This window comes from Macrobrachium nipponense, chromosome 7, assembly GCF_015104395.2.
Source record: "Macrobrachium nipponense isolate FS-2020 chromosome 7, ASM1510439v2, whole genome shotgun sequence".
NCBI classification, from domain to species: Eukaryota; Metazoa; Arthropoda; class Malacostraca; order Decapoda; family Palaemonidae; genus Macrobrachium; species Macrobrachium nipponense.
Genome location: NC_061109.1, coordinates 14728622 through 14755917, shown reverse-complemented (window position 1 = coordinate 14755917; position 27296 = coordinate 14728622). Strand labels below are relative to the sequence as shown.

The 27296-nt window shown below is 39.9% G+C and overlaps 1 protein-coding gene across 3 annotated transcripts in view; it reads left to right on the top strand.

The window, feature by feature from the left end:
* LOC135217296 (uncharacterized) overlaps nucleotides 1-27296 on the top strand; it is a 317399-nt gene that overhangs the window by 234241 nt on the left and 55862 nt on the right. For 2 of the 3 annotated variants that reach the window (XM_064253049.1, XM_064253050.1), the window contains exons 5-7: nucleotides 5979-6754; nucleotides 25843-26021; nucleotides 26407-26535. In XM_064253049.1, coding sequence (XP_064109119.1) covers nucleotides 5979-6754; nucleotides 25843-26021; nucleotides 26407-26535 — 1084 coding nt within the window. The remainder of the gene's footprint in view (nucleotides 1-5978; nucleotides 6755-25842; nucleotides 26022-26406; nucleotides 26536-27296) is intronic. The other variant, XM_064253051.1, reaches the window with a different exon arrangement.

The following is a 27296-nucleotide window of genomic DNA, read 5'->3' as shown; positions in this document are numbered from 1 at the left end:
CAGAAAGGGTCAAGAGTATGGTTGACAGATCAAAAAGCTCTTCATATAAGTGTAAAGGAATTACTAGCAATTTTTCTCGGTCTCCTACAGTTCTTGCATTTGGTATTGGGGAGAAAAGTGATGGTGTATATGGAGAATACAAGTGCTGTCCTATATCTGGAAAAAAGGAGGAATCCATTCCTTCACACCTTATCAGACAGCGAAGGACCTGCTTCTCAGGACAGAACAAAGCCAAGTAACCCTCCTCACTTGTTTTGTTCAGGGAAGGTTGAATGTCCTTGCGGACTAACTAAGCCAAAGAAATCAGGTCTTTAGGATGCAGTGGACGTTAAATTCTCGTCTACAATGACCCATGGAGACTTTGGGGAAAATCATCAGTGGATCTGTTTGCGACAGTGTAACATCAATGCCTACCAATCTTTTGCCCTCCAGTTCCGGACCCCCTCACAAGGTTGACGGATTTGATGTTGTTAGATTGGTCAGGACTAGACATGTATCCGTTCCCCCCTTTTTCAATGATCAGGGAGGTGATCAACAAGTTTTCAGCTCACGAGAATGTGTCCGTGACGCTAGTGGCTCGGTCTGACCAAGGAAGGAGTGGTTCCCTGATTTGCTTTGACTGCCTGTGGACCTTCCAAGACTCCTGCCACAAAAGCAGTCACTACTCAAACAGCCACACTTCACCAGATTCCACAAAGGGTTGTCCGCTCTGGCTCTGACAGGCTTCAGAATATCAGGAAGCTTGTCAGAGCGAAAGGCTTCCCGAAGCAGGCTGCAGAACCCATTGCTGAATGTCAACGAGCTTCTTCTAATAGGCTCTACCAGTCAAAGTGGGCTGTATTTGGGGACTGGCATAGAAGAAATAACATCTCTTCTTCGAAGACCTTTTTAGTGCAGGTCGCAGATTTTTTATTCTGTCTCCTTTGACCATTAAGGGTTATAGATCGATATTGAGCTTAGATTTTAGGCACACAACCCTTAATCTTCACTCAGGCCAAGACATACTAAGTGTCCTCATGAAATCCTTTGAGACATCCAAGCCAAAGAACCCTGGTATAGAATTTTGACGTGGCATTGAAGTGGCTTCGGGTCCCACCTTTGAGCCCCTTTGTTCAGCTCCTCTTAAAGACCTTTCTAGAAAAACACTTTTTGGTAGCATTAGCGACTGCAAAACGGGTAAGCAAGCTGCAAGCAATTGACAGGAGATAGGTTTCTCCCAGGGGGTTGCTACTTGTTGCCTTTCCCTGGGATTCCCTTGTGAAAAATGAGGATATTTCCAGACCTTGGCCTCACTCTTTACCATAAGGAGCCTAACGGACATCCTCGGGCCGGATGAAGAAGAAAGGCTGTTATGTCCAGTCAGAGCTGTTATTCTGTTTGAGATTTATCCACAAAATTCTTCATTTTGTCTTCATTATCTTCATTGTGATCATGGAGAATTTTATCATGTTTGTCTGGTGCTCTTTCTACTTGAACTGCCATTAAGTCTAGGTCTTTATCTATCCTCTTTCTCATCTCTGTGATATCCTGGATCTTTCTTTAGGTCCTCATCCCGCCACTTCCACATGTACTCTTAGTTGACCAACTATTCTTTATCCCTTTTCATCACATGACCAAATAATCACAGTCTTAAAGATTTTCATTTCTTTCCATCCTCATGGTAACATAGATACATATTAGTATAAATCTTAGTTTCATATAAGTAACTTACGACTTAGCAGACAACCTCATTCTGTGTCTGCGGCAGCTTTTGTTAATTTACTTCTGGTTGTATTACTGGATTCGGTGAAGTGTTATCTGTTAATTTTAAGTAGCCATCAAATTTTGTTAGCCTATTAATGTTTAGGTTCAGGATTTTCATATTATGTCTGATTCTAATTCCTCTAGCCTTCACTATTGTAGCGAAAGTTAAAGGACGAGACTGACTAAATCTTGCTGTAATTCACATACAATCTGCAGTAAGTGCAGAGGACAGGAGTGTAGTAGGGAGAAAACTTGTGCTGAATGCCGTGATTGAGATGAGAAGAAGTGGAAGTTCTTAGATCTCACCTAGACAAGTTAGAAAGGGATAGGAAGAGTAAAGCAGTTTCTAGAGCTGGGAGACAGTCACATAGCCTAGAAACAATGTAGCATAAAAGCAACACCTAACCCAGGTCTGAAGTTACCCTGCTATTCATTCTACTCATTTTCCCAACTATCTCTTAAATCCTTGTCCTCCTACTTTCCATCCACCTACCTCTGTGCCTGGCTCACTTGCTTCTGTGCAGTGAAGTGAAGTAGGTGGCTACTCATCCCGTTGGTTCTCCTAGACTGAGGTCACTGTCCTGCTCCCCCAACCTTGGGAAAAGACACACCAAAAATACAAGGGAGGCGATGGTTTGTTCTTGGGTAGTTGTCCCTTCAACTGCACCTGTTGTACAGTCCCAGGTGTCTGTAGGACTAGCTTCACTGTCCTTCTCCCCTAACCCTGGGAGAAGAGCTTTGGTCTCCAGACTCACATTCCACAGTCCTGATCATGTGCCATATGAGCCCTTGGAGGAGGCCTCAGACAGTGCTCACATTCAGAGGTCTTTTTGCTAGTGTTAATTTCAGTGAAGTGTGTTGGGGTTTTCTATGGCCATTCCTATCTTGTAGGACACTCTGAGGATTGAGAACCACTCTTGTTCATCCCTAAGTTTGTGGTGAAAACTTGGAACCCGTCAGTATCTGCTCCCTTTTTCTGGCATTTTAACATGTCAGTGAAGTCATTGCTACTTTGTCAGACTCTGAGAATTGCACTTGTTCATTCCTAAGTATGTGTTGAAAACTTGGAACCTGTTAGTACCTCTTCCCTCCTGGGATTTATTTGGTAGTAATTGGAAAGAGGTGGTTTTATGTCTGGCACAAACTGTGTGGTGCTACATTTAATGGCCTGAGTGTTAGAGCCTCTTTGTTAGTATTTGCAAGCACAAGAATGAGGTTTCAAGGTCATTCTTTCATTTTGGCTTTTTAGCATAATCAAACTGATGGACAACTCATCTGGAGAAGGTGGCTATTCCGTTCTGGTAAGAGCTCACAAAGTTGGGCAGTGGAATGTATCTGTCATTTTGGAGATACTTTTTAATTTTACAGGTAATGAAGGCAGTTGCTAGACCATCTTTTCCTCGTTCTTCCTGAGGGAGGTTACCCACAAGTATGTGGAAACCTTTTCCGTAGGATGTTTGGTGGCTGCTCAGCAGTTTGTGTGATCATGCAACCTCTTCTCATTCAAAAAAATATCTTGCCTAAGGTACTTGGGGCCATAAGGCTGCAGGTTAAATGGATGAGTGGCTGGTTCTCGCTCTTGCATAAGCCAGGCCAAGCATTTGGTGGACTGGGCCCAGATGCAGGTAAGCTACATAACCAAGCACCCTATCTTTGAACTTCATCTCATAAGAGGTAATTCTGTCTACTCTCATTTTGAAAATGGTGAGGGGGAGTTGGCTGCAATGGAGATACAGTCAACCTTCGGTTTTCGTACGCTTCTCTTTTCGTACGTTTCAGTTTTTGTAGACTTTTTTCTACAAAATTTTGTCTCGGTTATCGTACATTTTCTCAGTTTTCATACACTTTGAAATGCTCCATCTGAGGCCCAGCATGTGACTGGACCCCATATCAAGCACCCAAACAAAGCATCCTATCTCTCGTGTCACATTCTGGCTTTGTTTCTTGCTGAACAAGCATCACTGCACTTGTAGTCCACATCACCCAAGTGTTTATTGTGTTTTGTGCCAATTTTGCTGAAAAACTTATTGCAAAGTTGCCATCATGGGGCCAAAGAAAGTTGCAAGTGCCAGTCCTTCAGTAAAAAAGACCAGGAACATGATTTAATTCAAGAAAGAACTTGTAGCAAAGCATGAAAGTGGTGCACATGTAGCAGATCTCATGGATGTACAGCAAGTCAGTGTCGACGATCAGCTCTTATCTTAGTAAAGAAACATGAAACCAAGGCATCTTATGTTGCGAAAGGGGTTGCTTCATTAACAAAGCAGAGATTGCAACTAGTGGAAGACATTGAAAAGCTTCTGTTGATGTGGATAAATGAAAATAATTTGTAAGAAAGCTAGGATGATGCTTGCTGGTTCAAGTAAGAGAATGCCAACAACTAGAGCTGCTCTTGGTAATTTCAAGGCCAGCAGAAGGTGGTTTGAAACATTCAGAAAGTGTACGGGCATCCATAGTGTCGTACGGCATGGGGAGTCTGTGATCTAAGATAAACATGCCGCTGAAGAATTCGTTGGCGAATTCAAAGAGTATCTAGAGGCTGAAAGAGTCCTCCCAATTGTGAAGCCCCTACTTGTATATCACTGAAACTCCCCGAGTGTTCAAGAAAAACAATGTGATAAAGAATAAATTGCCTGTGATGTGGAAGGCCAATGTAAAGGCATGGGTCATGAGGCAAATTTTCTTGAGTGGATAAATGAAGTGTTTGGCCCGAGTGTGAAAAAAATAGTTGCAAGAGAATCAATTGCCCCTCAAGTGCCTCCTGGTAATGGACAATGCTCCTGCACATCCTCCTAGCTCATGAGATTAGGGCAATAACCACTTCTCTGGCTTTTAAGAGAAATTTATGTCATAGCTCTATTTTCAGTTTTACGTTTTGGAAATGCAAATCCGTGTTTGCATTGCATTATCTCCATGACATTGAAACGGTATATGAAGACTGAAGCACCCTGGGTCTGTTTCTTTTGGCTGGTGTGGTGTTGGGAAAGGAAGTGTAGGAAGCAACCCTTCCCAAAATATTTTTCTCCTTGACACAAGGTGTGAGGTTTTATGGGAAGCCCGAAGGTATGAAGTACCTGGAGTGCCCTTCAGTCCTTTGTTAGGGTGGTGGTGGATATTTTATTATTTTGGTTGTAGGTAATAATTTTTTCTGGTTATATGTTGGTACTGAGTCCTGGACAGGGGCAATTAATGTTGATCCTTTGTTATCCATCGGAATTGTCCTTTGCTACAAAGGTCCCACTATGTAATAGCGCTACATGGCTTTACCGCTACGCCGTTACATGATAAGATGAGAGGCAACCAGAGGCAGTATTTTCTTGCTACAACTTTTATCAGGTAAGGAATCAACAAACATTTTAATTAATGTTGGCAAAGTTTTTTCTATTCTCGGTTTATGTGTTTTTATGAATCAGAGATAGAATTATCCATGCTTCCCACCTTCCTGCAATGTGGGAATCAGCTATATAATTATTAGGAAGTTGTATAATTAAAAATGACATTTTCATGATAAAATTTTAATTATGCTTACCCAGTAATTTTATAATCAGAGCCCACCCTCTGTCCCTTAGCATGGATTTGTGTTGATAAGCGTAAACAAACTGACCTCTTTGCCATGTTGTTCCTCTCTCTAACCCCGAAGGTGGGCGGGGTGTTGTTACCTAACCAAAACAAACAAAATTAGCGCAACCTGCGAATTTCAGGATTTTAACTGCTGGCGAGTGAAACTCTTAGCTATATAATTAATGGGTAAGTATAATTAAAGCTTTATTTTATCATGAAAAATGTCATTTTATCATAAAAATATAATTTTTAGATAAATAACTAAAGATTATTTTTATTGAACTCGTAAGACCCTTGAAGGGGATTTGACACCAACTTGAAGGGGATTTGACACCAGTTGTAGGTACATTGAATTTTTAAGTGTTTATATTTATTTTTCTTCATTTTAATCATATGTTTTTAGGTGTATATTGGAAAAAATGGAATTCAGTCATATTTTTGGCTAGAAAAAATTGTTAGTATATAAGGTGATTTTGAGGGTTTGTGAGTCACTTGGAACACACCCCTGATTTTCTTGTAAAATACTAAGATTATTGTATGATATATCCCTTGAATTTTACTCATGCAGATGCACACCTCAGTCATATGGCCATGAATGCTGTTACTTTTGTATTTGTTGTTTTAAGTTATCAGAAATTGGTCTTGTGTTTTTGAAAGATTTTTCTTTTTTCTAGTGAAACTGAAGATGATTGCGGCCCATCTTCATACCGTGGAAGTGTATCACGTTTGAACAATGGTGCACATCATTGTAAACACTTCAAAAAGCCACATCAGCACTCACATAGCCTGCCTGCCACTCCAAGAGTTAATAGTAATTCCCATCCATCTTGCCTCAGTGGGAATTTTCCCTTGGGAACAATTTCACCCTACCATGGCATTCCTTGCTTATTGGCACCTAATACTCCCAATCATTCAAATCAAGATAACATATCACAAGCTAGCCAGTATATCACATGCCAGACTGGTGTCAGTCATTTGGAAAGTTCTGCATTTCTTGATCAGTCTGAGTCTAAGCTTCCTGGGGCAATTGACTATAGTAGTTTACCACTTCCTCATGAAAACATAGAACCAGTAAGAAGGACTACGGATATAAGCCGACATATGAGCGAGCCTTGCATAATAGAGTCTCAGAGTGAATGCAATAGTCTCCCATATACTAATAATAAAAAAAGAGGGACACGAAATTACAGAACTGCCATTCTTGGTAAAGAAAATGGTCTCATGGACAACATAAAAGAAAGTGGGCAAAGTGAAGGTGATTCTGAAGAAATGCATGCCTTGGAAGTGCAGTGGAGATTTATTCAAACACTAGTAGCAGAACTAAACACCACAAAGTGCAGTAATCGTAAATTGATGGCCGAGTTACACCAGGCTAAGATGGAGATTCAAGTCCTTAAAGCATCTCTTGATTCATATATAGAGAGTGGACTGCAACCAGGTGCCATCACAGGTAGAGTTCCTTGTATTGTTACTTGTTTTTACAAATATTTTTATTGTTTAATGGTTAAGTACTATAGTAATGAAATATTTCCTAGGGTTTTAAGCAATTTTAAATAAATAGTTTTTCACTGAGAAAAAGTTTTTATGGAGAAATATTTATTGTGTTTCCCATGATATAAGGTAAACATAAAAAAAATCTGGGTAAGTCTAGGGGTTTTGGTGTTGGTTATCAGTGCTAGACTAACACCTAAAGACCACTGTTTGACACAATAATTCTCAGATAATTCCCAGAATGGTATATATGTATGTTGTCATAAATTAGTAGATATTCATAAACCCAAATATATATAATGCCAAAATATAAAAAACTTTTTGCCACCACTCAGAAATACTGTGCAACATTTGATGGCCTTACTTTTTTTGTTTGACAACTCTCAGTTGATTATTAAAACTTATTTTAACTTAAAAGCTGCTAGACTTTTGTCTTGATGCTGTAGATATGAGATGGCTAATGTTGTTTTGACATTAACACCATACACAGATGAAACATGGCATTGTTGTCAGCTTCACTGATTTGTGAGTTTTCATGGTTAAACAGTAATTTCCATAGACCCTTGCAAAAGTGCTTGAAATGCCTAGGTCAGTTACAGTTATTCTGAGAATAAAATCATAGGAAAATTTGCTTAGTTAATGAATAGCTTTATGGTGAAACTATAGCTGTAATTTATATAAAGAAAGTGTTATATTAGCTGGTAACACTTTGTGCACTTACCATGAAGTGTAGGGCTATGAGCACATAACCCAAACTGTGCAGGTAGTGAACCAACTAACAGTTGCCAACAGGGAAAACATGGTGTTTTAATCATTCTTAAATATAGCTTACCAAATTATGTATAGGTGACCTTATACTCTAGTTTATCTTATATGCTGAGAAATATGGTACTTTTTGTGAATGGTATTGTTCAGTATTTCTGTGCAGGTTATGCTGCAATTGTACCTTGCCATAAGGTCATTTTCAGCATCGCCAAAACATGTTGATAGTTAAAGACATTGATTTAAACTCATTAGAGCTATTGAGATCTATCAAGATGATGCATTTAGTTTACAATGTGTCTCAAGATAGTTTGGTCAGAAGCATTACCTCTCCATTGCCATCCTATCATATTAATGATCAGTATTTTGATTGATGATAGCAGATTCCTAAATTTGCTGTTACAGGCAGTCCCTGGTTATTGGCAGGGGTTCTGTTTTGATGGCCAGATGATAAGAGAAAATCGCCGATAACCAAAAATTGGCAATTTGTGGCACTTATGACGCCAAGAATGGGTTAATGGCTTTTCTGTTAGATATGTATCGGTGCCATAACTCTATTACTGGCACCAACAACCCGAAATTGGCACATTATGGTGCCAAAAATCGCAGAGTTTCAGCGCTAGACAAGTGCCATAAAACCAGATCGCCAATAACTGAGTTCGGTGATAACCAGGGACTGCCTCTATTTGGAATAAATCTTACCTACTGTTAAAGTTAACTCATACCTTTCTGCTGTTAGGTGCAATTGGCATTAAAAATAAAACAAAATAATGCTTGGCTAACCTGCCAGGACTGCCTGTAGTTGCCAGTTTACCACCTGGTGGTGTTGGAATATTTACATTCTTGTCAGAATTCTTCATGCCGTGTCCTTATGCAGACAGTGTGAATTGGCGTTAGTAATAATTTAGATGATATCTGGCTGATTTTTTCCTGTACAGTGTTGTGTTTATTTTTTACTTTTTGCATTTGACATCTGCAATAATCAGAGATGAAAGAATTAGGCTGTATAGGAAAGAGATTGTGGAAATCATATGTTTCGGTTGTGCATGATTTCCACGTATGTGTTAGCCTAGCTGTTGAGGCACGAGTGAGGTTATCTTGATGTGAAGATAATAAGGAGTGATCTGGTGAGAGGATGAAAGTTTTGTGAAGTATTTGAAGATGCTAGAGGCCGAAAGATTATGTAGACAATTTGTTAGGGCACACCATATGCCTACTCAGTCTTTTCCTTTTGTCTTCCGGTGTTGCTTCTCCTCCTCCCCTCCTCTGTTGACCTACCTGGGTGCCTAGGTTACTTCCTCTGTCACTCCTTCTGCCCCACCTTCTTTGCTCCCAATGTGTTTCAGGAGAAAAATAATGTGTAATTGAGAAATTGAGTTAGCCTGGTGATAGAACGGATCTCACTTCTTGGCAATCGCCTCCTAAGTGTTGTGCAGTTGGCCCCGGCTGTGGTCATTGTTACATGGTGACATAATGCAAGAGCCCTCTACCTTACCCATTTGCCATCTCTCTCCCAGCCACCGGGTACTTACTACCGGCATTCTGTGACGTCATTGCTGACGTACCTTGGTATGTCACCTCTGGCATTTTTTGCCTCACTGTGATTGTTCGTAGATTCCTGTTTTCTTCTGCCTCAGTTCCTCCATCTAGCTTGCTTTGTTTCATGTTCACTTGCATTGACCAGCTCTCTTTAGTTTAATTCTACCTCAGCTCATGTTAAAACAAGTAAGAAGTTACACTGATTATGGTAAGATGTGTCATCATGGAAGTAGGGTCTTTGGGAAATGGATGAGCAGTCAAAAGAGAAACCTAGGAAACTATGTAGCGTGAAATAGCTCTGCACCTAACACGAACAGTGTATTGTACTTACAACTGTGTTTGTAGAGTAAGCTCTTTGGAATCAACCAACCTAGGCAATGTGCTGCCATGTTTCTGGCCTAATCTAAACAACAAAAGGTGACCTTGGAAGTGTATCTTTTAATGCTGGTTCTCGGATGCTACTGCATCTATTTCCAGTTTTTAAAGTTGCTTAGAGCTGGGTTAGGACTGTGATATAAATTTTTTTATCCTTCCTCTATCCAACTTGCACATTTCAAGTTTTGGACTGTCTGTTATGGGCTTTCAACTTGGGTACAGGAGTCACTAGTACTCTACGAGGTAGAAATGCCCTTTTTATAATAAAATAAGATTTTATGTATACTTAGCAAGTAGTTACATAGCTATAGTTTCTAAAACCGTCAGCGGCTAGAATTTTTGAAATTGCGGTAGTGCTACTTTGTTTTGGTCAGGTGATACCCCCCGCCCACTATCGGGGGAGTGAGGAACCAACACCGCATGAAAATCAGTTGTTTATGCCCTACTATCCATGTGGGGGGGAGGAGGGCATGCTTTGATCATGTAACTACTTGATGTAAGTATACATAAAATGTTATTTTATTATAAATATATCATTTTTATGTATGCAACTCACCAAGTACTAGTTACATAGCTGAATCCCACATTGTAGGAGGTGGGATCCATGGATATGCACATATCTTTTGAAAATTAATAAATATAAAATATGTACTTAGTTCTAGCATCAATGCAAATGCTTGTTGGTTCCTTACCTGTTAAGAGAGCTAAACAGATGATTACTGCCTCTGGAAGTCACTTGTCTTAACTCATAGGGACGTGGCGGTGTAGCCAGGACTCTTCCTCTAAAAAGGGGGACCCTACCCAGGGTGCAGTACCATATAATATTATGTTACTAGAGTAAAAACATATCGCCTTCACAGTAACCATAATATTCATACCTGACTACAGTGGACCCCCCGTATTCGTGTTCTCCGGATTCGCGGACTCACACATTCATGGATTTCTCTTAGGAACGTTTCCCTGCATTATTCACGGAAAATTTGCATGGAATTTTTCTATGAGAAATATCCACAAAATCCTGGTTTTTTTAATCAATTTCATCATAAAATGTACGTTTTGTGATAAAACTATTAAAAAAACCAAGTATAAAAATTTTGTGTGTGTTTTTCTTGAGTTTTAACTAACAAAATAGGCTGTTTTTAGCATTTTTATAGGGGGTTCCAAACATTCACGGGTTCTAACTATTCACGGGGTAGGGGTCTGTTACGCATCCCCCGCGAATACGGGGAGACCACTGTATACACTTGACTGAAGGGTACTCCTAGTAACCAATAGTACCTCCAGGCTCCCCTAAAAACTCAACAACCTTATTCAAGGCGAAGAGATAGGCTAGGAAGGGATGACATCCTACACACCCTTACCCAATGCTGTGCCAACTGCTAAATACGGACCTAGGGTACTGCGATTTTCATAGACTCAATTTCCCTCGGGTAATGCGAGGCAAACACTGATTTAGATTTCCGATTCGTTGCTTGTGAAATCAAGTCCAAAGAGAGGTTGTGTTTAAACGAGAGGGTTCTTGCCACTGCTCTCACCTCGTGAGCTTTCACTTTAAGTTTATTAATATCAGGTTCTTTCACTTGTGAATGAGCATCTACAATGACACTACGTAAGAAAAATGCCAGGGCATTCTTAGACATCGGGCGAGAAGGATTCTTTACCGAACACTGTAAATGATCAGACGGGCCCCTAATTTTCTCTGTCCTTTGTAAATAGCATTTCAGAGCTCTGACCAGGCAGAGTAACCTCTCTTCTTCCTCCAGTCCTACTAAGTTCGTGAGGTTTTTAATACTGAAAGAACTAGGCCACGGTTTGGATGGAATCTCATTTTTCTCTAAAAACCCCAAGGTTAATGCACATGCCACAGTACCCTGTGCAAATCCTATTCTCTTGTCCATGACATTTATTTCACTAACCCTTTTAGCTCTAAACAGGGTCTTCCTCATCAAATCTCTCAACGTTGCTCTTTGCAATGGCTCACGGAGGTTCTGACAGTCATTTAAGTACTACATCTAGGTTCCAAGATAATATCTTCAATGAGATCTGGAAGATCTCTATTCGTCGATACCTCTGTGATTTAAAACTGATCCCAACATTGCCTTATAACCATTGATAGTCGCAGTAGACAGATTCCTTTCTGTTCCCAGATATAATAGAAATTCTGCTATTTCCGTTATAGTTGTCTTAAAAGACGAAATATTATGTTCTTTACACCAGACTCTAAACACAGTCCACTTTGCCAGGTAGACTTTACTTGAAGATTCCCCTCTGCACTGAGTGATAACTCTTGCCGCTTGTTTTGAAAACCCCTTTGCTCGTAAGAGTTGTTGGACAGTCTGTAAGCGGTTAGGGACAGAGTGGACAGTCCTTGATGGAACCTTCTGAAGTGGGGCTATCTGAGTAGATCTGTTTTCTAAGGAAGTAACCTTGGCCAATCACCAGTAGGTCTAAAAGATATGAGAACCATTCATGTGCTGGCCAGAATGGAGCAGTGAGAGTCATTGAAACGTTGTGGTGTGTTCTGAATTTGTTGACGACTTCTGTCACCATCTTGAATGGTGGAAAAGCGTACAAGTCCTTGTTCGACCAGTCCATAAGCATTGCATCCGTCGCCCATGCTTTCGGGTCTTGGGCTGGTGAACAGTAAAGGGGGAGACAATGGTTTCTTGCTGTGGCAAACAGGTCTGTCGTCGGTTTCCCCCAGAGTTTCCACAATGTGAGGCATACCACTGGGTTCATCATCCATTCTGTGTGAAGGACCTGCTTCCTGCTGCTTAGTTTTTCGGTGAGTACATTGAATTTCCCCTGAATGAACCTTGTTATTAATGTGGTCTGATTCCAATTCGCCCATAACAGCGGGGTTCTTGCCTTCTCGCAAAGAGAAAACGGGTGTGTCCCTCCTTGTTTCCATATGTACGAAAGTGCTGTTGTACTGTGAGTGTATTGCCACTACTTTGTTGCGAACTTCGTCTGCAAACTTTAACAATCTCCAGTGGATGGCAGTCAATTCCTTCTGATTTATATGCCACTGTTTTTGTTGTGCATTCCAAATGCCTGATACTTCCCTTTTTCCCCAGAATCGCTCCCCAACCATGATCTGATGCGTCTGAAAAGAACACTAGGTTGGGGCTCAGAAGGAGAAGAGATCTCCCTTCTACAAGCCTGTCTCTTAACTTCCACCATTGCAATTCCTCCTTAATTTCTTGTGTGATACGGAACATAAAAAGAGTCTGGAAACTTCTTTCTGTTCCAGTTCGCCCTGAGGAAGAACTGTAGATTCCTCATATGAAGTCTCCCTAGTGTTATGTACCGTTCTATTGAGCATAGTGTGCCCAAAAGACTCATTTATTCCTTTGCAGAGCATTTCTGAAGGACTAGAAATTTCTCTACCTTCTGTAGGCACGACTTGAATCTCTGTGGGGATGGAAAAGCCTGAAAACTCATTGAGTTTGTCCTCATCCCCAAATAGACTAGTTCCTGACAGGGAAGTAACTGCGACTTTCTCCTGTTTATTAATAGTCCTAATTCCTGAGTTAAAGTCAGAGTATTCTGATGGTCCTCTGTGCACCTCTCCTTTGTTTGTGACCAGAGAAGCCAATCATCCAAATAAAGGGATATCCTTATCTGACTAGATGTAACTATTTCACAGTGGGAGCTAGCACTCAAGTGAACACTTGTGGGGCGGTCGACAGCCCGAAACACAGCGCTCTGAACTTGTATACAGTGGAACTTTGACATACGAAAGTCCCAACTTATGAAAAATTCAAGTTACGAAAACAAATACGAAGATTTTTTTGCCTCTGCATACGAAAATAATTCAGGTTACGAAAGGATGTTACTGTAAAGTCCCAAGATTCGCCCAGACCACCGAGAACAATTTTAAAAATTGCGTGCCGCCAACTGAGTAGACTCGCCACCATCCTCCCGCTCTCCCATTGGTTCCTGATGCTAGTCACCGTCGTAAGATCCTGCTCTCCTATTGGTCAGCATCTACCGCATCGTGCTTTACGTAAAGGCATTATTTGGCCACTTTGCAGCAGCATCATTATCGTACCCACTCGGAATTCGTTCGTTCACATATACGATTTCGTTTGTCAACGTAAATTCGTGTTAGTGATTTCACTTTGTACTTTATCGTGTTGTGTGAGAACTTAATTAGTACATAACTTAATTACGTATAGTCATTGATCCCAAGAAAGTTGCTGAAGTTCATGGAAAGAAGAGGATGCTTTCTATGGGGACAAAGATGGAGATCATTAAAAAGTATGAAGCTGGCATGCGGTTGAATGTGATCGCTAAGGAATACCGCCGAAATCCGTTGACGATAGGCACCATTCTTAAGCAGAAGGAAGCCATCAAAGCAGCTACACCTTCCCAGGGCGTGACTATTTTGTCCAATGAGAAGCCACGTGCATGATGAGATGGAGAGGCTGCTTCTTCTATGGATTGAGGACAAAGAAATCGCTGGCGATACGATAACTGAGACGGCAATCTGCCAGAAGGCCAGCGCTATTTTCGCTGATCTGATTGCTCAGGCCGAAGACGACGAAGGAGAAGGGACATCGATGGCAACCCCAGACTTCAAGGCTTCTCGGGGGTGGTTTGATAAATTCTGTAAACGGACCGGCATCCATTCATTGGTGAAGAAATTGAAATTTTGTAAAGAAACGTAAAGTATAAAAAAGTAAAAAAAATGTAAACATCAAAAAAAGAAAAAAAAAAGAAATTTAATATTATGTGTTTTGTAAAATTAAGTGTTAATGTTTTCTGCCATTTGTTAATGTGTTTCGTAAAGGTTAGTGTTAATGTTTTCTGCCATTTTTTAATGTGTTTCGTAAAGTTAAGTGTTCATGTTTTCTGCCATTTGTCCTCCTCCTCTGTCGCCACTTTCAGAGAACGCCTCACTTGAAAGGTAAGGTTCCACATTTTACTACATATGTACGTACATGTACGTACAGTATTTCTTGTACCCTGTACACTAATAAACTTTATTTACAGGTAATCAGTTAGGTTAGGTATTGAATGGTCCAAATTGTTGTATTTCATTGTTTATTGGTCAATTTAGCTTTATTATAAAATTTACTGGGGTGTTTTTGTAGGGCTTGGAATGAATTAGGCAATTTACATGTAAAATGTAGTTCAAGATACGAAAAAATCAGGTTACGAAGGCCGTTTCTGAATGGATTAATTTCATATTCTGAGGTACTACTGTATTTTGTTCCTGAAGACAAATAGCAGAAATCTGTGTGAGCTTTGGTGTATCGATGGAGATCATCCAATCCCCCTGACGTATTGATGAAAGGATCAACTGATTTGTCTCCATCTTGAACTTTGTCTTCTGCACATATTGGTTCACAGTACTTACGTCCAGCATGGGTCTCTATCCCCCGCATGACTTGGGGAATACGAAAAGACAACTGTAAAAACCTAGGGTTGGTGGCTCTTCTACTAACTCTATTGCTTTCTTTTGCAAGATGGACGAAACCCCTTCCGAAAGGGCGATGAATTTCTTTGAACTTTCTGAGTAAGCTCTCAAAGTTATCAGAGAGTCTGATAACGGTGGCTTTTTCTTGAAAGGAATATCATACCCTTCTCTTAAAACTTTTACGATCCAAGATTCCGCCCCTCTTGCTTCCCATTCTTCCCAAAATTGAAGGAGTCTTGCTCCTACCGGTGCATGAAGGACTGATACATTATTTCTTGGTCAAGGGATTGGTTGTGGATTTTTTAATGGATCTAAGGACGAAACGTGCTTTACCCCTTGATCTAGGGAAATATCTATATAATCCCCTGCCCTGAAAGAGTTGTCCTCGCATAAGGGGGGGGCGTACACTGGGAATATTTTCTCGAGTACGTTTAGCGGATTGTAAAAGAAGATACTATGTTGCCTTCTTTTGCAATTCTAAGGCAACTAGCACCTCTGGAAACAGGTGCTTCTTATCCAAAGGCGAATACAGTAAGGAAGACTTTTGAGTACGAGAAACTCCTTTAGATATAAAAGAACACCAAAGTTCTCTCTTCTTTAGGATGCCTAATGCGAAGAGAGAGGCTAGTTCCGAGGATCCATCTCTAATACCCTTATCTAAACTGGAGATAACTCCTGAAATGTCTGCAAAGGCTTCCTCGTCCAACAGGGAATAATTCTTGAGTTTACGTCCCAAAGCTCTCACTGTTCAGTCCAGGAAAATTATCACTTCAAATACCCTTAAGATATTTTTAATTAGGTGATCCAATTCTGACGCTGTAAACATGATCTTGGCTGAGTTGAAAGCTTATCTTCTCGCCGAGTCATTAAGACCAGAGAAGTCTCCCTGGGCGGAGGCAGAAACACCCAAAGAGAGAGCTTCTCTGGTTTCGTAACAGATGTCTTTTCGTTGAAAGGCGAGGAGGGAAACTGAAGTTCACTTTGCCTTGGTCCCTCTTATCCTCAAGCCAAAGGTTAATTTCCTTTAATGCCTTTTGAGCCGAAAAGGACAGCACTAGTTTGGGTAATTTTGTCGAGTCTTCATGGTTGTCTCTCACGTAGGAAGACACTGGTGATGTGAGAGTTACTGGCGAGAACGAGTCCAAAAAATTTGCAACAAAGTAAAACAGTAAGGCTTTGTATGCAGTGAGAGACGACTCTTTATCCTCCTCTTCTCCTTTATCTTCTTCTTAGGCTGAAGAACTAGGTGATAAGTTCTCTAGAGGTTGAACCCGGGGGCACTGCAGACTGAATAAGGCCCAAAATGCTGTCCAACTTGTTCTGGATGGCTGAAAAGGAAGGATCGGGGGCAGCCATCGCTTGAGGTCCTGTCGGTAAGATTGAAGCTGAAACTGATGACAAAGATTGTCTGAGAGCTTCATACTGGTCCATCTGTGCACCTGGTTGCATGTCCACCTGTGGATGCTCGGGCGCTAATGGACGTCCAGGCGCCAATGGACACTAGGACGCCAATGGATGTTCTGGTGCCAATGGATGTTCTGGCGCCAATGGATGTTCGGGCGCTAGTGGACGCTCGGGCGCTAATGGACGCTCGGATGCAATTGTATTCCTGGGCGCCAATGGATGCTCTGGAGCCAAAGGTTGCTCTAGCGCCGATGTAGAAATTTTTTGGCGCCAGTGGCTGCTCTGGCGTGCGGGCAAACTGTGGCGCCAATGGGCACTTGGGAGTCGGTGGGCTCTTGCCTGCCCGCAACTTCTCTTGACAGTCTTGAATTACTGTCGGTTCCAGTGCTGTAGGTATCCTCTGTGTCGATGGGCACTCATACTCTGAACACGGAACCTGTATCCCAGGAGTCTCGTACTTGTCCTTCAGCATTAGAAGTACAAACAGGTGCCGATGAAATCTCTGGAAGCTTACTCTTCCCATACTCTTGACCTCTGAAAGTCTGCCAGAGGAAGACCTTCTAGACAACGACTTAGACTTAGAAGATGAAATCCTCTCACTACGATGTTCCCCTCCTGCCGTGTCCTGAGAGAATCTCTCTGGAGAGTCCCAGAAATTACACGAAGGCTGTTCTTTTTGGAAAAGACTAGTCTGTTTACATGGGACTGGAGAGGGAGACAACTTACAAGCCCTCCTTTTCAATGGAAAGGACTCGTCATGGAAACGCCACTGGTGCCTGGGAGAGGACTCCCCGGAGCTGGAAGCACTAGACGAAAGTGGTACTCCAATGGCGCTCCGTTGTCATCTGGGATTTGTCAACAGAATTGCCTGAGGGGGCAACTGCTCATGGGCAGACCCAACTTACCTCCCTTGGGCTACTAGTATGCCTCTCCCAGGTTCTGGGGAGTTTGACAAGGACCTTTGCCCAGGAGAATCAGTTTTTCATGGAGGCTCCTAATTTCTCCATTGCTTGAAGCATGATCGAAAATTTTTTATCTACTCTTGCCTCTAAATTGGCCACAGATTAGGACTAGGATTGACAGGTGATGAGGAAGGTTCAGGAGGCAAGTTATCATTAGACAATTTCTGACTAACGAAGCTTTTAGTTTTCGCTTTAGAAGCCTCTTTTCTCTTTTTATCTCTCTCTAACTTGCTCATGTAGCTAGTCAAGATCTTCCAAGTTCTCTTATTCCAATTAATACATTCTCCACATGTTTGTTCTGGTGTTCAAGTGTGCCCCCTGCAACCTGTGCAAAATGAATGTAGATCATTGCAAGCTATAGCGATCCTAGTATTGCAGCCTTTACTGCAATACCTAATAGCAGATGAGCTAGTGTCTGACATATTTGTAGACTAACTCACAAGTATTTAATTTGGTGCAAATATTAACTATTTATGTGATATCCTAAATAGCTAATATCGCTGAAAAAAAAGCTACCAATATTTATGAGTACTTCACCAAATAACTCCAGCAATGAGCGACGGTAAAGAATTCAAAAAATTCCGCTGAGTACTAGCAGGCAGAAACAACTGAATTTTGTGCAGTGTTGGTTCCTCACTCCCCCGATAGTGGGCAGGGGTATCACCTGACCAAAACAAACTAGTGCTATCGCGAATTTCAAAAGTTCTACCTGCCGACGGTTTTAGAAACTATAGCTGTGTAACTACTTGTTAAGTCGCATACATAAAATCCTTTTTTTCCCTGTAAGGATCCTTTGACAAGTTTCACTACAAGGGCCATACACCCAGTTGTGGTTCCAACATCTAACAGCAGTACTTGCCAGTGAGGTTCACACAACAGGCAGGAATGTTGAGAAGCTTTTTATACCCCTCATCAAAAAGCTTTTAGTTTGCTTGGCTGAACATTGTTTCTCTGGCCGCAATAACCCACCATTCTCATTCAGTGTGGTTATCAGCTAACTTTAACAGTATGTAAGATTCATTTCAAATATTGACAGTTTTTTAGGTGAAACTTACCCACCATCTTTAACTTTATCTTCAGCTACTTGGCACAGGTTTGACAAGTGTTAAAATAGAAACATTTTTTCATAAGCAAAATACTTCCATTAGTTATTCCCCCACCCTTAAGTGGGAGGGGTAAGACGGCGAGTGGTTTGGTTCATCATTCGTCTCTTAGTGTATACGGCCAGCTGTGTAGACAGATGTCCTAAAATTTGCGATTGTTTTCTGGGTTAACGAAAGGTCGTATGGTTTTGGTCTGTATTTGGCAATATGGATTCTTCTTCTCTATCTTCCCTATTGAAATCTCTCAGATTTTGTAAAGTAAGTTACAAGACCAGATTGGTAATAGATGTGGGTATTAAGTAATTGATGTACATATGCATGAACTTGAATGGATCATCAAGAGGTGTTTCACAATTCACACAACTTTCGTGATCATTGCAAGAATGGTTATTGACGTTTGTATTGAGTAATGTAAGTACGCACGCATGAACTTCCATGGATCATTGAGAGAGAATTTATGATTTTGACAACTTTTGTGGTCATTATAAGGATTGGTCTTTGAGAAAGTTTAGTAGAATGAGTTGCCAAATTAGAAGAGAATAGACTTAAAGAGAGAGTAAAAGAATAGTCTTGAATCTAGGTTTTCTTCAGAATGAACACCTGGTCAAGAAGTTTAAGATCATTCAATAGTTTCTTCTTTACCAGATACAGATCCTTCTGCACCCAAAGACAGGCAGTCCCTGATTACTGGCGATCTGGTTTCATGGCACTTGTCTATCAATGACAATAACTGATTTTTCAGTGCACCCCAGTTACTGCTGCCATTCCTTGCTTATTGGTGGCAAGCCTCAGTTATTGGTGGTGAAGAGCTTCTGTCATTGTTGTATTTATTGCCAATTTTCAGTTATCACCCCATTGGGAACAGAACCCCCACCGATAACCGGGGATTGACTGTATCAGCTCAGATAGTAGGCTAGATTTAATGCAATGAGTTGGGTTCGGTTAGATTTAGAATTAAATTGTATGTATTTGTTTGATTCGTTACATGTACAGTAGTGCCTCAAGTTACAAAATTAATCCGTAACAAAGTGGCCTTTGTAACCTGATTTTTTCGTATCCAGAACTGCGTTTTACATGTAAATTGCCTAATTCATTCCAAGCCCAACAAAAACACCACAGTAAATTTTATAATAAAGCTAAATTGACCAATAGACAATGAAATACAACAATTTGGACCATTCAGTACCTAACTAACCTAACTGTTACTGTACCTGTAAATGAAGTGTACAGGGTACAAGAAATACTGTATGCACATATGTAGTAAAATGTGGAACCTTACCTTTCGAGCGAGGCGATGCCTGAAAGTTGCAACAGAGGAGGACAAACAGCAGAAAACATGGACACTTAACTTTACAAAACACATTAAAAAATGGGAGAAAACATTAACACTAAACTTTACAAAACACATGCTGCATCACCGAATGGATGCCAGTCCGTTTACGAAATTTATCAAACCAACCCCGAGAAGCCTTGAAGTCTGGGGTTGCCTTCAATATCCCTTCTGCGTTGTCTTCAGCCTGAGCACTCAGATCACCGGAAATGGTGCTGGCCCTCTGGCAGATTGCTGTCTTGGTTATCGTATCGCCAGCGATTTCCTTGTCCTTAGTCCATATGAGAAACAGCCTCTCCATCTCATCAAGCATGTGGCTCCTCTTGTTGGAAAAAATCGTCACGCCCTTGGAAGGTGTAGCTGCTTTGATGGCTTCCTTCTGCTTAAGGATGGTGCCTATCATCGATGGATTTTGGCGGTATTCCTTAGCGATCACACTCATCTGCATACTAGCCTCATACTTCTTGATTATCTCCATCTTCGTCTCCATAGAAAGCATCCTCTTCTTTCCGTGAACTTCAGCAACATTCTTGGGACCCATGGCTAATAACGTAAGTAATTAAGTTCACACCACATGATAAAGTAAATTACAGTACAATGAAAGCGAAATCACTAACACAAATTTATGTTAATAAAATTCTTCTTGGTGGCCCGGGCGAATCTCGGACTTTACAGTACACCCTTTGGCGACCTGAAGTATTTTCGTACACAGAAGCAAAAAAATCTTCGTCTTTGCCTTCGTAACCTGGATTTTTCGTACGTAGGGACTTTCGTATGAAGAAGTATGACTATATATCCATTGAATTGACAGGGACAGCTTTCCCTCGTTCCTTTGGCCACTCCATTGATGCAGACTTGCCCTGTCTCATCAGCTCCATCTGCTGACAGGTGTGGTAGTCCTAGGTGTTTTCAGATGAAGAATAACATCCCAGGATGTTCAAGGACTTTGCTCTCTGTCACGTACCTATTCTTTCATTTCTCCATGGACAGAGTTAAATCATGGTCGTGTAGGACAGTTATTACAGGTCTAGATTTTGTTTGACATCATTTCCCCACAGTCATGAGTGCTGCCGATGTGCAGTGCACCGCATCTGCCAGTGTACAAGGTGCTGCACTAGCCAGTGTGCAAGGTGCTGCCCCGCCTACCAGCATGCAAGGTGCTGCTGTGCCTGCCAGCGTGCAAGGCACTGTACCTGCTAGTGCAAGGCTTCGCTCTTGCTAGCACCCATGGCATTTGTACCTGCTTCGGTCACTAGCAGTCCTGAGTCTGTAGCTAGCTATCAGAGTCAGCGTTCGCACTAGTTTTCTCTTTGTATCAGTGATGGTCCAAATCTGTTTTGACTAGGCCAATGTTATGTTAGTACCAATTCTTTTGTGGTTTTCAAGCTTAGGGCTAAGTGTGACAGTTTTAGTTTTTGCACGTCGGTCTGTGAGTTTCTGCAAACAGTGAGAGTTTGTATGGGTGTCTGGGAGTCTGAACGAGTCTGAAGAGCCAGCAGCGAGTCCTAGCAGTTGTCTGCAAATCTGTGTGAGTCTGGGTAGAAGGCAGTGAGTCTGCATGGTTGTCTACGAGTCCTTTGGTGTCAGTGGTGAGTGAGTCTGAGCAGTTTTTTGTGAGTCTTAAGGAGTCCACATGTCTGGCGGTGAGTCTGCACAGTTGTTGGCGAGTCTGCACGGTTGTCTGTGAGTCCGCACAGTTGTCGGGGAGCCTGAACAGTTGTCAATGACTTGTAATGGAGGAATTTAGTCCATGAATTTCAGTGCCTACCCTTATGCTTTACTCTGCTTGAATCATAATTTGGTCAGGCTGTCCTGTAGTATCTGTCAGATCCAGTATTTCACTAACCAGTTGAACCTGCTAATATTCCTTCAAGGAGTTTCTCAATGAAGAAATACAATTGATATCTCCTATACCAATAGTGGCTTTAATCTTTTTTAACCAACTGGTTATCACTGACTTAAAACCCCTCATCTCTTCAATTCTTCTATGTCAGACATCTTAAACATTTTTACCAACACTGTCAGCCAATTCAAAGGTATATACTATTGCACTAAGAAATAGATATAAATTTGTCTACCTCTTTAACCCTTAAACGCCGAAGCAGTGTTTTAAAAATCGTCTCCCGTATGCCGACGGCGTTCGCAAGTAAGTGCCAAAGCAGAAAAAAATGTTTTTTTAAAAAATCACAGCACGCTTAGTTTTCAAGATTAAGAGTTCATTTTTGGCTCCTTTTTTTTTTGTCATTGCCTGAAGTTTAGTATGTAACCATCAAAAATGAAAAAAATGTCATCATATATAAATATTGGGATATATGACAATGCAAAAAAAAAATTTCATATATAATTGTATACAAATCGTGCTGTGAGCAAAACGGTTAAAGCTAACTAGTTAATTTTTTTTCATTGTATTTTACATTAAATTGCAATCATTTTGGTATATAACACCATGAAAATGATCAAGGCAACACAGAGAAAATATTATCACAAAATGATGCATGAATTCGTAACGAGCGGACATTAAAAAAACCGTTTGAAAAAATTCACCATAAATCAAAATATTGTGCTAGAGACTTCCTGTTTGTTGCAAAATGAAGGTAATTGATTGAATATTACTAGACTGTAAGTGTTGTAGCATACAATTACAGTTTTCGACCATTTCGGTCGAGTTGAAAGTTGACCGAAGGACAAATTTTTTCTATTTATCGTTATTTATATGTAAATATTTCAAACTGATAAAAGCTACAATCATGGGTGGTTTTTTGTTGCACATTTTCATATATAAAACTTTATGTAAAGGCTAATTTAAAATGGTGCAAACATTACGACAATCGGACGAAAAAATTTATGATTTTTTCGGAAGAGTTACCGCGCGGACGTAAGGAAAAAGTTTATTTCATAAATTCACCATAAATCGAAATACTATTGTGTTAGAGACTTCCAATTTGTTGCAAAATAAAGGTAAATATTTGAATATTACTAGAATGTAATAGTTAGCATACAATTGCATTTTTTGACCATTTCGGTTGAGTCAAAGTTGACTGAAGGCTGAAATTTTGGCACATCGTTATTTATATGAAAATATTTCAAAACTGATAAAAGCTACAACCATGGGTTATTTATTGTTGTATTCTACCACAAATTGCGCACATTTTCATGTATAAAACTTTATGTAATGGCTAATTTAAAATGGTGCAAACATTACGACAATCAGACGAAAAAATTTATGATTTTTTTGGAAGAGTTACCGTGCGTACGTCAGGAAAGAGTTTTTTTTCATAAATTCACCATAAATCGAAATATTGTGCTAGAGACTTCCATTTTGTTGCAAAATGAAGGTAAATGATTGACTATTACTAGAATATAAGACTTTTAGCTGACAATTGTGTTTTTTGACCATTTCAGTAGAGTCAAAGTTGACCGAAGGTTGAAATTTTAGCACTTATCGTTATTTATAAAAATATTTCAAAACTGATAAAAGCTACAACCGTGAGTCGTTTTTTGTTGTATTCTACCACAAATTGCGCACATTTTCATATATATAATACTTCATGTAACGGCTAATATAAAATGGTGCAAAAATTATGTCAAAGTGACGAATTAATTTCTGAGATGTGTCGCTGATGCTTTTGAGTGCAAGAAGAAAGAAATTCGCGCTTGCACGCCTGGGTAACGATTGTAAACAATCAATGCCTTGATCCGTGAGCTCCCAGCATCCCCCAAGGCGCGTGATTCAAAAGTTTTCGCCTAGTAGGCCTATAACTATTTTTCCGCGAATTTAAAAAAAAACTTTTTATATCAACGTACCATACGCCCAATCGGCACCCAATAGACAATTTATATCGACGTTTAATATGTCCAATCGGCGTTAAAGGGTTAAGCTAACCAATGGTAGATCACTACTCGATATATATACTACTATATGCCCTTGACTACACATATATACACTGTGTATGACATAAGGTTTTATTTCAATTTTGAGTCCTAGAATCACTTAAGTTTCTTTAAAATTACATACCAAAAATTTACGAAGTGGAAATGTGTCAATCATCATTTCGCCTAACCTAACTTAGCCCAATTTCTTGGGTTGGCTTGAGCACAATCAGGGATCTACCAATCCTGACTAAAAGCATATGCACATGTCGCTTTATACAAGTGATCTGCTAGTAGTGTCTTGTAACTATCATAATAAAAATATACTCCTTCACCAGCAAAGTCTCTTTCGACAAACTGGTTGAAAATTAAAGTAGTTTTCAGTTTATTTTCAACAATTGGTTTAATAGATTCTCTTGTGTACAATACCTAGATTTATGAATGTTTTTAGGAGCATCACGAATCTCAAGGCTAACTACTAAAACCTTAGGATTATTAATATCTTCCAATCTTGCTTCTAGCCCTGAAATTTTATTTTTCACTTTATTTACCAAGTCTGGATCATCCTTGTTTACATTGATATAATTTCCTCCAATATATAGGATATTGATGTCTGGGGCATACATTCTTAGTCTGGCCACCAGTCTAGGATCCAGCAAATTATCACACACTGCCCCTGATTTCCCAAAAGTGCAATACAGTGGTCCCTCGTATTCACAGGGGATGTGTACCAAACCCCTCCAAGAATAGTTAGAATCTACGAATAGTTGGAACCTCCATAAGAACGCTGAGAACGGCCTATTATGTTAGTTAAAACTCAAGAAAAACCCACTGGAAACTTTTATACCTGGTTTTATTTAATTGTTTTATTACAAAATGTGCATTTTATGATGAAATTGATAAAAAACCAGGAATTTGTGAATATTTTTCATAGAAAAATACGGTGAATAGGCTAATCTCCCATGAATAATGGGTAGATGACCTCCAGGGAGAAAGCTGCGAATCCATGTGTCCGCGAATCTAGAGAACGCAAAGACTGGAGCCCACTGTAATATAAGGACTGCTTTAGCCATACATATGTCACTCTTGCTACAACAACCTGTCATGAAGTGACTTAGATATTTTACATGGGAGTGTCCTACTACAGCAACTCTTCACCTTGTGTGAAATACGTCTGGATAGGCTGTTGCCATTTCAAAACTAAAAGTAATTGGAAACGAAGGTTAAAATTCTCACCAAAATACTAGCAAAGGATTAGGCTTATGTTAGGCTAGGTGATGATTGACCAAATCGGTCTTTACTGATCCATTCAGGCTAGGCTAACATGTGACTTAATTCTGATATGGCTGCCACCCTCAGCTGGTTACGTCATGTCTTTATTGCCAAATATCACAATAATCCCCAAAATTTCACAAACGCAGACTACATATAAATCACTGCTATAATAATCAGTCTTTATGATCCTGGTCACAGCACCAGTTTTTTATTACTCTCCTAGTAATGAGTAGAGCATTTCAAATCACAAGGGATCGTTTAACCTATAATGAATTGAAATGTGAATAACCAAATCGTAGCCCAAGTTCTATGCTAAGACACCCGGATTACTATACTCATTTTAATAAGTATTCAAGATATGACATTGCTTTGCTTATACCAGTGAGTACATGAATGATATTACCTTACTGTAATTATGAATGATGGATTTATTACCGTGAATGATGAGTTCACTATCCTAGCCTAGGTGGTTTGAGATCCACCCTAAGCATGGTCTCCCTTTCACTATTCTCATCTAAGGAACATTATAGGAAACACTTCGTATCAGATCAACCAGACAGCCAACGGCTGATAATTAATAGCTGTTACATGTATGCATAAGGAGTAACTAAACAATGTTTTTCCTAACTAAATACAAATAGAACAAAACATAATAATATCTTCTTTTCATACAATATACATTTCCACTTACGTAAATGAGGAAAATATATTCAAAGATAATGAGGAAAATATATGCAAAGATACATTACGCCTTGGAATAAAATACTTCAACCTCTCTTGTCGAAGTTTCAACAGATTTATTTATTTTTGTGGTCAAGTGGTATGTAACAGAGATTCTCGATTATGTATTGGTATGCATGTTTTTATTTGGATTTTGCAAATTGATTTTATAATTATGATAGATTTTAACTTATGTTTTTTCATTACTATATCTGCAGAAAATTGAATAGATTATATTCTTTTATTTGTTCCTAATTAAATTTTTCATTGATTCCATATTAGAAATGGTTAGTCAGATCCATGCAGCCCAGAAAGTTCGAGATGAAGCCATGATGTCCAGAATAAAGTTGGCAAACGAAGAAAGGGATGCAGCATTAACCCATACCCGAGTTCTGTTGGAAAAGCTAAGCCTCTCTCCTTGTAATGCAGAACAAGGTACATCGGTGGAAGCAGCTGAACAAGTAAGGCATACAATGTTGTTTAGTATACATAGCATTGATTTTCTGCAGAAGACTCATGTCATTTAATTAACTGAGCCTCAGGAAATTGGTTGTGAAGCTGCCAGCACTATGTATCATAACAGATTACTTGTGTCACAAATCTACTTCTATGCATGTTAATCACGATTGTGCTCTGAAATTATGGCACTAAAAGACATGAAGATCAATTATATTGTTGTGAATGCAACAACTGCTCTTGAGTACCTTGTGGCAATGTACTAAAGGCTCTTAGATAGAAAAATGTATGGGATTTCATTGTTTCATTAAAATCTTAATGTGACTTGTGTAGCTTTCAGATATATCATATATTTCCTGGCATGTTTCTTTGAAATCCCTGGTCTTGTAGGAAATGCCATCAGGTGCCAATAGCAGTTGCACCAGTTCACCTCGTCGGAATGATAGACGCCACCGGAGATCTAGTTTATCATCATATTCATCTGCACCTCCATTCACCTCAGTCCCAGGAGCATCTCAGGTATTATTATTATTATTATTTTACTTCCTCAAACCTTTGATGGAGTAGGAGAAAAAAGTAATGTAATGGTTACTATTGGATAGTGGATGAAACCCTGTTATAGAAAAGCTTCCACAGTATTAGCCACTTCATGCACTTCACAGAAACTCATCATTAGCATTTCAAACCCCTCTAGACATCCTTGATATTAAGACCCTTCCTTTTCTAGTAATACAGTTTTCACCAAACTATCATTGACCATTATTTGAGAAACCATCTCCACACAGTCTGATCCATCTTACCATTATGGTAACCTTTTTGCCTCAGTTTTCACCCTTCATTTCATCTTATGCCACATAAACCTCTCAGACAGTTTAATTCAACCTTTTTGCCTTCAACATCCACACTTCCATTCCATAAAGGAGAATTGAGCAATAATTTTCTACATGCTGCCCTACATTGCCATCTATAGACACTTAAAGATCGCTTCCCAGTTTTTTGCGTGAATTGGTCATTTTTTGCTTCCACCACCGGCTGCATTGATATATTTTTATCCTTCTTTTTGGTTTTTTATTTACTCACATAATGATACCTTGCAGTAGAGATTTTATCTTGCAAAATGTTCAAATTTATAAACGTACTAGTTTGTGCACTTTTCGTATCATCTGCAAACATCAACCATTCCCCACTCCACTGACTCATTTTCTCGTCACATAACTTTGCTCGTATGTCTACTGTTTTTTAACTGACTTTCTACATTGCCTCGTCCATAAAGATACTGA